At 43.4% G+C, this 12,321-nt stretch overlaps 1 protein-coding gene across 5 annotated transcripts in view; it reads left to right on the forward strand.

The window, feature by feature from the left end:
• CAMK1 (calcium/calmodulin dependent protein kinase I) overlaps positions 1-12,321 on the forward strand; it is a 48,139-nt gene that overhangs the window by 29,060 nt on the left and 6,758 nt on the right. For all 5 annotated transcript variants that reach the window (XM_060684311.2, XM_060684312.2, XM_087883808.1 and 2 more), the window contains 4 exons: positions 444-518; positions 2,236-2,374; positions 8,924-9,050; positions 12,179-12,254. In XM_060684311.2, coding sequence (XP_060540294.1) covers positions 444-518; positions 2,236-2,374; positions 8,924-9,050; positions 12,179-12,254 — 417 coding nt within the window. The remainder of the gene's footprint in view (positions 1-443; positions 519-2,235; positions 2,375-8,923; positions 9,051-12,178; positions 12,255-12,321) is intronic.

A 12,321-nucleotide genomic window follows, 5' to 3' on the forward strand; every position in this document is an offset into this window, starting at 1 on the left:
TGCCAACAGGTTCATATTTACGACCGTTGTGTTCCGAGGTCGTGTGATCCCTTTTTGCAACCTTCTGACAAGCAAAGTCAGTGGAAAAGCAAGGTTTATTTAACAACTGGGTTACTAACTTATCAACTGCAGTGATTCACTTAACAAGTGTGGCAAGAAAGTTCATAAAATGTGGCAAAACTCATTTAACCAATGTCTCATTTAACAACAGAAATGTTGGGCTTAGTTGTGTTTCATAACTGGAGGCTACCTGTACTCAATAACACTCTGTCCCATGAAGAGTAACGTTTGTATTCTACATGGCAAGGCATTCTGAACTGATCTAGAGAGGATTTTTCTTTCACAATAATATCGATATTAAAACTTAGCAAGGCAAAATGAAATACATTTCCTTAAGAGATCTGTAGCACTTCCTAATTAAAACATGTTTCCCCTCTTGGCAGAATCAAGCATCCAAACATAGTGGCCCTGGATGACATCTACGAGAGTGGAGGACACCTCTACCTCATCATGCAGCTGTAAGTTGAAGATTTAGGAAGGAGGAGAGGGAGGGAGCCACAGTTCTTGGGCTCTGTTAGCTAAAAAGGAAAGGAGTGCGGTGGCTCATGTGGTTGGGATGCTGGATTGGAAGTTAGCACGTTAGCACGCTCAAGACCCGAGTGCTGCTGCCTGGCGGGGTGAGTTCCCGTCATTTGCTGCAGCTCCTTGAAAGGAGCCCCCACAGCAGAGGTGGGATTCACTTACTTTCCCTACCAGTTCACAAATGTAAGCATGCATCTTTTGCGCATGCACAGTGCTCGAGCATTACATCCGGGCTGGTGGGCGGAGCCTCCCGCAGTCACCGCTACCAGTTCGCCCGATCCGGAAGAACCGGCTGAATCCCACCTCTGCCCCACAGGCATTCCCTGGGCAATGGGGATGTCATTGGCTAATGCTTTCAACCCGGAAGACTCCTTAAACGATGCCTCTGATTCGAACACAACTGGAGCTAAAAAGGAAAGGGATAAATACAGATAATCTTTGATTTATAACCATATGTTTAGCGACTGTTATAAGTTACAACAGCACTGAAAAAAATTGTCTTATGACCAGTCCTCGCACTTACAATCGTTGAAGCTCATTCCCATACTCAACAATTATCAAAATTTGGGCACTTGGCAGCCGGCGTATATTTACAATGGTTGAAGCGTCCCATGGTTATGTGAACCGTTTGCAACTTTCCCAGCCAGCTTTCAACAAGCAGAGTCTACAAAGGATGCTAGATTCACGTAACAACTGTGTGTTTCTCTTAACAACTGCAGTGATTCACTTAACAACCAGCAAAAAGGTTGTAAAATCAGATACAACTTGCTTAACAACTACCTCACTTAGATACAGAAATACTGGTCCCAATTGTGACCGTAAGTCATGGATTATCTGTAGCATGGCATGCCCTCGGCTTCTCAACCCCTCTGAGTCTTGTGGTGGACGGTGAACCTATGACACATATGTCAAAGGTGACACATGCCATAATGTTTTGTGTGCCATGCCAACATTCACCAATACTTGACAAGAGCTATTCTCAAAACTACAACTCTGAAAATGGTTTATGCTTCATTTCATTTTTCATTTTTATTATTTGACCTTTTTTTATATAATTCATAATAGGGACGCAGTGGTTCAGTGGCTAAGATGCTGAGCTTGTCGATCGAAAGGTCGGCAGTTAAGTGGTTCGAATCCCTAGTGCCATTTAACGGGGTGAATTCCGGTTACTTGTCCCAGCTTCTGCCAACCTAGCAGTTCGAAAGCATGTAAAAAATGCAAGTAGAGAAATAGGGACCACCTTTGGTGGAAAAGTAACAGTGTTCCGTGCGCCTTTGGCATTTAGTCATGCCAGCCACATGACCACGGAGATGTCTTTGGACAGCGCTGGCTCTTCGGCTTTGAAACGGAGATGAGCACCACCCTCTAGAGTCAGGAACATATGTGCGAGGGGAACCTTTACCTTTACCTATATAATTCATAGCACCACATTTGATCGGACTGTTTAAGATTAAATAAATAAATAAAGAATTGCTTCTCCTTTGTTGGGTGGTGATAGTGATACACCAGCAGAGTCAAGTTAGGCGTTTTCTGAATTTTTGATATGCCAAGCCCAAAAGGTTTAGCAAATCACATCACTGACCTAATCCACGTTGGAGGCTTGCAAGGATCTGTCTGCATAGATTTTACTTGTATTCTGTCTCCTTCTGGCAGGGTTTCTGGAGGGGAACTTTTTGACAGGATAGTGGAGAAGGGATTTTACACAGAGCGAGATGCCAGCAAGCTGATCTGCCAAATCCTTGATGCCGTTAAATACCTGCATGACATGGGCATTGTGCATCGTGACCTCAAGGTGGGTTGGTCAACTTGGCCAGATGTATCTGCATGTTGTAGTCCTCCTTCCATTAAGAGGTGTCCCCACAAGCTATTTACTGAGGGATAAACTAAACACAATCCCTGCAATTGTCTATGGAGATTCTTAGTCTTCCAGAACAGGGGTCTCCAACCTTGGCAACTTTAAGACTTGTGGACTTCAACTCCCAGAATTCCTCAGCCAGCAAAGCTTTGCTGGCTGAGGAATTCTGGGAGTTGAAGTCTACAAGTCTTAAAGTTGCTAAGGTTGGAGACCTCTGTTCCAGATCATGGTGGTCCCAAAAGTGCTTTTTCAAAAGACAACTCGACTTTCTTTGTTTTTACTTGAAGACATTTCACTTCTCATCCAAGAAGCTTCTTCAGTTCTGACTGAATGGTGGAGAATGGAAGGTTTTATATTCCTTGCAATCCTCTGGTCATTAGCATTACGACATCTGATTCTTTAGCATTAACGACCAGAGGACTTCAAGGAATATAAATCCTTCCATCCTCCACCATTCAGTGGAGTGGAGTGCAGAGCAGGGGTGGGTTCTAAACATTTTTACTACCGGTTCTGTGGGCGTGGATTGGTGGTGGTGGGGTAATGTGACTGGGTGGGCGTGGCCAACTTTTTTTTTTTTACTTTTAAAAGCATTTTTTCTACAACTTTAAGAGGTTGCAGAAAAATATGCTTTTAAAAGCTTCTGACAATCAGGCAACTCAGCTGGGATCGCCAGAGGCTTTTAAAGGCATTTTTTTTCTACAACCTCTTCAGCCAAAGAGGTTGTAGAAAAAATGCTTTTAAAAGCCTCTGACGATCCCAGCTGAGCCGCGAGATCATCAGAGGCTTTTTTTTTTACTTTTAAAAGCATTTTTTCAGCTGAAGAGGTTGTAGAAAAAATGCTTTTAAAAGTAAAAAAAAAAGCCTCTGATGAGGTGGGCGGGGTAAGCGAGCGGCGACCGGGCCAGGAACCGGTTTGGGGGTGTGGCCAGCCAATGTTATTACTGGTTCTCCGAATTACTACAAATTTTTACTACCGGTTCTTGCGAACCGGTGCGAACCAGGAGCAACCCACCACTGGGGCAGTGTCAAGATCATACAAAGTATGAATACAGCTTTATAAACCTTAGTAAGACCACACGTAGAATACTGCATCCAGTTTTGGTCACCACATTATAAAATAATGTAGAGACTTTGGAAAATCTGTAGAGAAGAGAAATTAAGACGATTAAGGGCATGGAGACTAAAACATGAAGAATGGTTGCAGGAATTGGGTATGGCTAGTCTAGAGAAAAGAAGGACTAGGACTGACATGATAATAGTATTCCATTATTTCAAGGACTGCCACCAAGAAGAGGGGGTCAAATTATTTTCCAAAGCACCAGAGGTCAGGTCAGGGCAGGAAACAATGGATGGAAATTAATCAAGGAGTGAAGCAATCTAGAATTAAGGAGAAATCTAACAATGAGGACAATTAACCAGTGGAACAGCTTGACTTCAAAAGTTGTGGGTGCTTCATCATTGGAGGTTTTTAAGTAGAGGCTGGGCAACCACTTGTCTCAAATGTTAGGGTCTCCTGCTCGCGCAGGGGATTGGACTAGAAGACTTCCAAAGTCCCTTCCAGCTCTATTCTGTATGTATGTAAAGGAGATAAGGAGTCTAATAAAAAGAAGGGAGAAGCCATAGGATACACAAAGAATGTTTACACTTATAACATCCTGTTACTCTCTTAATCTAGCAACGGGGAAAGAGAGAAAATGGGGGGAAAGTCGTAATTATTAAAAAATGTATTTGTACACTGATCAGATAAATATATTACAGCTTTCAAAAGTTGCAGGCCGGCCTTTTTCTTTATTTCTGCAGAAATGACAAACGATGATAGTGGTTTCATATGAACAGTGCCAAACAGTGGCTAGAAATGCAAATGTTACAAATTGCTGTACACTTGCCCAGAAATTCTAACCCAATACACTTAAACTGAATGTCAGACGTTGGCATCTATGCAGAGCAAGCCTTACCTGCCACTCCTTAGAATGTGATGATGGTGCCAGTAATTGGTTGCTACTTTCGGTGTCTGAAGATTGACTGCCAAGGCAGGATTAGAAAAGACACGAGATTTGTGTAGAAGGCTCTTACGGGGCAGATGTGTAGATATTTATTTCATTTTAGAAATATAGCTCTATAAGCTCAGTTTCTTCTCATCTTTGTCTCAGAAGAGATATCAGGCAGGCTGGTCCTTTCCAGATTGAGGAAATGTCCTGCATGTCCTTTCCTTGTCATTAGAGAACATTTAACTATCAGAATGATTGAAGCATAAACTATGACTGTTTGTTCCACTTGAAAAATATAGGTGGTGGTGGGGGTTCCCTTCGTACTAACAAGTCGGATGGGATGGGGTGGGGTGAGTAGGTATAGGGTGGAGGAGTCTTCACTGGCCAGGTCAAAGAGGCAGGCCCTCTTCGCTTACTCCTCTTTGAATTTTTTCCCCCAAGAGAGTGGAGAGAGAAAGAAAGAGGGAGAGAGGATGAGAGAGGGAGATATGTGTGTGTGTGTGTGAGAGAGAGATGAGAGAGGGGGGAGGGGGAGAAAGAGGGAGGGAGTGAGGGAGGGAGAGAGAGAATGAGAGAGGGAGATGAGGGAGAGAGATGAGAGGGGGAGGGGGAGGAAGAGAGGGGGACAGAAAGAGAGAAAGAGAGAGGGAAGAAGAGAGAGAGGGAGATGAGAGAGGGAGATGAGAGAGGGTGGGAGGGAGGGAGGGAGAGAAAGGATGGGAGGGAGCGAGGGAGGGAGAGAGGGAAAGAAAGGGAGGGGGAGAGAGGGGGGAGGGAGAGAGAGAGAGAGAGAAAAAAAGAGGGAAGGAGAGAGGGAGGATGTGAGAGAGAATAACCTGAAATGACAGCTCTGTTAGCTATCTGGACCTTGGAAGCTGACCCTTGTTAAATGTCTCTCCTGCCAATAGATGTTCAGGATGATATACATTGTAAAAACCCACAAACATAAAAGCTGATTACAAGACCAAGAAAAACAATATTATTCAGTTGAGAAGGGCATCATAAAGGAGGGAGGGCCCCTTCTAAGATGTTTGCCACTCTCCCATTCCTTCTGTGGACATAGCTGCTGCTTATTTGACAGGGTCTCATCCGTGGCTCTTCCTCTGGTCACCCAGAGTCATTCCCACATACCGTCACAGGTAATTCTTGAGTTACAACCATTCATTTAGTGACCACTCAAAGTTACAACGCCACTGAAAAATGACCATTTTTCACACTAATGACTGCTGCAGCCTTCTCATGGTCACATGATCAAAATCTGAATGCTTAGCAACGGGTTCATATTTATGACAGTTGGTCATGTGACCAATTTTTTGTAACCTGACAAGCAAAGTCATTGGGGAGGCTAGATTCACTTAACAACTGCGGCAAGAAAGGTCACAAAATGGGGCAAAACTCACTTAACAACAGTCTCATTTAGCAACCGAATTTTGGGGGGTGGTCGGTTGTGGTTGTAAGTCGAGGACCACCTGCACAGTGAATGATGTTTTCTCTATGTTGTAAATTGTCCTCTCACCTCACTCCTTTCCTTAGGGGTGACTTAGTTCTTAGGTTCTCTGCTACACGTGTAGTTTCCATAAATTCTGTAAACTTCGGTAGCAGCAAGTTAACTTTTCAGTGTGGTGTGTTAATCTTTCCCCTGGAACTTGCAAGAGATTTCAAATAAAAAGTTTCAGTTCTCTTTCTCTGAAATGCAATTCTAATCCTCGTGACAAGATTGCATGGACTGCAAAATACAGGAATTGTGGAAGAGGAGAGAAAAAGAGAACCTGGGTAAAGATTTTCAGCTTTTAATTTTTTTTTCTATCTTTTTTTTTATGGGAACCTCTGCATGTTTTCTGTAGGATTAGGGGTGGGATTCAAAAATTTTAGCAACCAGTTCTCTGCCCAGTTGCTGGGTGAGCATGGCCATGGTGAGCGTGGCCTACTTGGCCTCCTGCACCACGGTGGGGGATGGGATGTTTTCATCCTCCCCAGGCTCCAGAGGCTTTGCTCAAGCCTCCAGGAGGACGAAAAGGGCCTCTCCCAGGCTCTGGAGGCTCTTCGGAGGCTGGAAAAAGCCTGAGAAAGGAGGGGAGGGGGGAAGTAGATAGCCCAGCTCACAGTCAAAACAAAAAGTTTTCCTGTGGGAACCAAGGTCATCATTAAGAGGTGGCTGGTGAAGGAGGGGAGGAGTCTGCCAGCTATTTTCATTGGAGAACACGACTGATGACACCGGGGAGGGGGAAGTGTTACTCTTTTAATTAGGTGAAAACGGCAGGAACTTTCAGAGTCGGTTTTCACCGGCTGTGCCGATATGATATATCCAATAAACATGTCCTTTGAGGAATCTACCTCCCTCGGAGCTCTGATTTCAATGGGTGCGTTACTCTGAATGCTGACACCTAGGGCTGGAAGGGACCTCAGAGGTCTTCTAGTCCAACCCCCTGCTCAAGGCAGGAGACCTTATACCATCCCAGTCAAATGGTTGTCCAGAAGGCAGAGAGAAGAGAGGGAGAAGAAAAGAAGTGTGGATCATAAAACAACAACAACAACAACAAAGCAGATGGGAATGCAGAGATGAGCTAAGAATTTCTGGTGTCTTGTTCCCACCTGCTGCCTTCCCAGTCTGCTGCTTGGAACAGCTGTTTAAATATGTGTGCAGTATGTAGCTTGCTGGAACAGCATTCCTGCTGCCTATGGGGTAATGAATAGAGGAATGGAATGGAATGGAATGGAATGGAATGGAATGGAATGGAATGGAATGGAATGGAATAGAATAGAATAGAATAGAATAGAATAGAATAGAATAGAATAGAATAGAATAGAATAGAATTCTTTATTGGCCGAGTGTGATTGGACACACAAAGAATTTATCTCCGATACATAAGCTCTCAGTGTACATCCAAACAGCAACAAAGCGATAAGTCAGAGATCATAAATCATAAGATACAATCCTAAATCGTAAGATACAAACAACAATTATTGATAAAAAAGGAGCCCTGGTAGCACAGCAGACTAAAGCACTGTTATTAACATCTGCTGCCTGCAATTACTGCAAGTTCAAATCTCCCCAGGCTCAAGGTTGACTCAGCCTTCCATCCTTTCTAAGGTAGGTAAAATGAGGACCCAGATTGTGGGGGCAATAAGCTGACTTTGTATAAAATATACAAAAGTATGAAGGCTATTGCTTAACGCATTGTAAGCCACCCTGAGTCTCCGGAGAAGGGCAGCATATAAATCAAATAATAAAAAAAAATCATAATATGCCAATAGGAGAAGGTAGTAGGAAAGATGTGAGGTAAGAAAGATGAGAAAATGGGAAAGATGAGAAGGATAATAGCAATACAGGCAACTACGTGGGTTTAGCATTGTCTTTAGGCATAAGACAATCCTGAGGGAGTAAGATCAGTGATGGCTAACCTTTTCGGCACTGAGTGCCGAAAGCACGTGTGAGAACATGCGCCCTCCCCCTGCGCGCATGTGCGTGCATCTCCTGCATGCGCCCCGCCCTCCGCGCATGCACGGCAGAGACCCGAAAACCAGCTGGCTGGCGGGAGGCACGAGTACACACACACTGAGCTGGGGTGACGGCTCACATGCCCGCAGAGAGGGCTCTGTGTGCCATAGGTTCGCCATTACAGAGTTAGATGTTTAGCAGAGTAACGGCATGAGGAAAGAAGCTGTCTATGCGTCTAGTTCTTTTGGCCTGCAATGCTCTATAGCGGTGTCTTGAGGGGAGAAGTTGAAACAGTTTAGGTCCAAAGTGTGAGGGGTCTGTAGATATTTTCTCAGTTCCCACCTGCTGCCTTTCCAATCTTCCGCTTGGAACATCTGTTTCAATGTATGTGAAGCATGAAGGTTGCTGGAACAGCACTGCTGCTGTCAATGGGGGTAACCAGCTGAAAATTAAATGGCAGCTCTACTGCTGCTGCTCGTGGATGAATGCATAAGAAGTGTGTGTGGGAGGGGCGCCTCCTGCCTGAGGCTGGGTCTCACTTGTCAACTGTTATTGACCCGTACTGATACCACTGTTGATTTTAGAAGCTTTTAGTTGTATATTTGGGAGGGTGTGTTTGTTTACACATATGTTTCTGGGTACCATCCCTTCCATAAATTCTGCCCTTATCTCTATTTCCTCTTGGCACTGTTTAGAGGAATGGAATCCCAACCTGTTTCCTTGCTTTGAACTCCATCCTTAATTCCTTTGAAAAATGATGCTTATCTTTTAAAGCCAGCTTTAGGAAACTGGGCTCAGGGGTTTTTTAAAATTGATTTTAATTTTGTTTCAGGAACTTATTTTCCATATATAGCATAGCCTGTTTTGTTCAGGTTTATTTCTGTTATTGTATTTTATAAGGTGGGTATTTTTAGGGTTTTTTTTTTAGTAAAAAGCATTTGTTTTAATAGTCTTCGATGGTCTGTATGTACGGATTTGCTCTGAACGTATTCTGCAGTTTGATAAAGCTGTTAAATCCTCCCAATTCTGCCTTCTTCCTTCCTTCCAATTTCACATCAGCCTGAAAACCTGCTGTATTACAGCCTGGATGAGGACTCCAAGATCATGATTAGTGACTTTGGGCTGTCGAAGATTGAAGGCTCCGGCAGTGTCATGTCCACAGCCTGTGGAACTCCTGGCTATGTGGGTGAGCAGCAAGGTCCCGCTCTTCATGAAATAATAGTAGTTAGCAATAGCACGTCTTAGACACTTTTACAGCCCTCTCTAAGCGGTTTACAGAGTCAGCATAATTGCCCCCCAACAATCTGGGTCCTCATTTTACCAACCTCGGAAGGATGGAAGGCTTGAGTCAACCTTGAAATAATATGGATATTTGGGGAGGGGGCAGGGGTAAAATGTAAAATTTGTTACTACTGGTTCTGTGGGCGTGGCTTGGTGGTGGTGGTGGTAATGTGACTGGGTGGGCGTCGCCAACTTTTTTTTTTTTTAAACTTTTCAAAGCATTTTTTCTATGCTTTGAAATTGTCAGAGAGGTATTTTTTTAAAAAATACCTCTCTGACAATCCCAGCTGAGTTGCCTGATCGGCAGAGAGGTATTTGCATTTTTTTTACCACCTCTTCGGCCAAGAGGTTGCAGAAAAAAATGCTTTGAAAAGCCTCTGATGATCCCAGCTGAGCCGCACGATCATCAGAGGCTTTTTTTTTTTACTTTTAAAAGCATTTTTTCGTCGGAAGAGGTTGTAGAAAAAAATGCTTTTAAAAGTAAAAAAAAAAAAAAGCCTCTGATGATCGTGCGGCTCAGCTGGGCATGGGAGGGAAGGCGCAGGGATTTTTGCTACTGGTTCTCCGAACCACCTGCCACCATCGTTACCGGATTGGGCGATCTGGTCCGAACCGGGAGCATTTTACCCCTGGGAGGGGGTGAGAGAAAAAAGCCAAAGTAATAATCTTATGGATCTTAAGAGTTCAATTTCTAGGGATTGTGTAGGAATATCCATCAAGGTAAATTACTACCTATACCAGTGATGGCGAACCTTTTCGGCACTGAGTGCTGAAAAGGTCGCGCGTAAACGTCACATGCATGCGCTCGTCAGGGCTGTGCTCCGGAAAAGCCAAATTTCCCGGTTCTAGTGCGCATGCATACCTGACGATCAGCTGGCCTGCGTTTATGCGCAGGCTGGTTTTCGGCACTGCCGCATGTGCAAAGGACAGCTGATCATCGCGTACGCATGCGCACCAGAAACCTGAAAGACAAACAAGCAAGGCTGCACGTGCCGGGCGATACAGTTTCGTGTGCCACTTTGAGCACGCGTGCCATAGGTTCCCCATCACAGACCTATACCATAGGCAGAGGAAACAGCGAAGACGTATTAAGGATACAAACCGACCACAACATTCCCCCAAAATTCAAAATGTGATAATATTGCTCATCATCACGGACTGGGGAAAGGAGTTGATGACCCAACCAATAATCCAATTTAGATGTGCAGTAAAACAAATGTGCAGGAAACTAATCAAGGAGAATTTTCTTCTGGAATCCAGGAGAAACTTCCTACCAGTGAGGACAATGAACCAATGGACCAGCTTGCCTTCAGAGGTTGTGGCTGCTCCAAAACTGGAGGTTTTTAAGAAGAGAACTCAACAGCCAGTTGTCCGAAATGCTACTATAGGGTCTCCTTCTTGAGCAGGGGGTCCCTTCCAGCTCTATCCTGATTGAATTATTGAAGGCAGAGGGTTTCTTTTTGTCTTAACAAGAATTCTTTTTCTGGCTTCTATTTCATTCTCCGTCTAGGCACTTCCATCCTTATAATTAGTATCTTTCTCCTTTGCTCCTTCCTTTTAAAGAGACGTATAATCTTATTTGCCGTTCTTAAATTGCCCCTTTCGGGGTCATTTCCATTCCAAATTAAGAAGGATTTTGTTGGGTTTTTTTTTTTTTCTCTCTGGAGTCCAAGTAAATTAAAGCATTCAATCTTTCACCGAAAGGTTTTCCTCAGGAAGAGTAATTGATAAACAAAGGGCTAATTCAGGATTCCCTCAGCCATGCCATTGAGTGGGAAGTGGGCAGAGAGACGGCAGTAGCTTTAAAAGAAAGGGGCAGGAAGGAAGCTACCAAGGAGACATTTCTGCTATAAAGAGAATTCATTTTGAGTCATCCTGTGACAGGAGTCGATTCTTTGGGACAGGAATTGCCAAACAATCTGGTATTTGTTCTATTGTGCTGTGTTAAACTTTTAAAGCTTTAAATGTCATTTGACTGAAAATTTCACTTCAACATACCTTAATCAGATACCTGTGTAGGTATGTTGGACCTGAGGTGGGATCGAATTTGGAGGCTTCAAATGACCTCCATATTTTGTGAAGGAAAAAGGACTGAACAAATGTTCCAAGCCAGAACTGAGAATTATCCGGGAGGAAGATGGAAGCTTGAAATAAGTTTTAATAGACTTTTGATCACTAGCTCAATTAATGACATAGCAACTCTCCGGACTGGGTCAGGCCATTTGTGGCTTCCTAGGTGCTGTTGAACTATCATTGCTACAGTAGTGGCCAGAATTGTGGAAGCCTTTTGGAAAAAGTATATTTTTGAGGTTTGATGACTTTTTTGGGGGGAGTTTCAAGATAATCATATTCCAGCTCAGACCTTAACCCAATTGAAAATCTATGGACTAAAGAAACTTGTTACTCAGAAGCGACCCAGCAATAAAACCCAGTTAATGGAAGCAATCATTCAATCAATCTTGGTTTCGCATTATAACAGCTGCAGAACTAAAAGACTTGGTTCACTCCATGAGAAGACGTTGTAAGGCCATAATTCATGCTAAAGGTTACCTAACTAAGTATTAATTGACATGGTGATAATTCTTGTATATCTTGTTTTTTTCTATGGTGATAATTTTTGTATATCTCGTTTTTTTCTACGGGTTTCACTTTTCTTCTTTATACTGTAACTGCTATTCTAATCCTTCATAAATCCTCCATAAAAGTTATTGCATTACATTCTTGATTAAATTATCTTTCCATTAACATATAATTTTATGGTACTACTCCAAAAAAAAAAGTGGTGTTATTAGCTAGTTTTAGAAAATACACTTTTCCCAAAAGGTTTCCACAAGTTTGGCCACTACTGTAAATAGTGAGTCTGTTGACTGGATCTATTGGAATCCACTATCTGAAAGCCTTCTACCACCTCTGAAGGTACTCCCTAGTGTAAGAGGTATATTAACCAATAAGTATTAGTGGACATAGCAACACATTTCGGTCTCTAATTGTTGCATTCTTTCTTTCCTGTTGTTCCCTCCTGATGTGGCCCAGCTCCCGAAGTCTTGGCACAGAAGCCTTACAGCAAGGCTGTGGACTGCTGGTCTATTGGAGTCATTGCCTACATCTTGTACGTATCAAGTGGAATTGTGTGTGTGTTGGGGGGAGGAGGAGGGAATAAACAGGAAGACAGGGAG

Source organism: Pantherophis guttatus, chromosome 2, assembly GCF_059756535.1.
Source record: "Pantherophis guttatus breed Tessera chromosome 2, ASM5975653v1, whole genome shotgun sequence".
NCBI lineage: Eukaryota > Metazoa > Chordata > Lepidosauria > Squamata > Colubridae > Pantherophis > Pantherophis guttatus.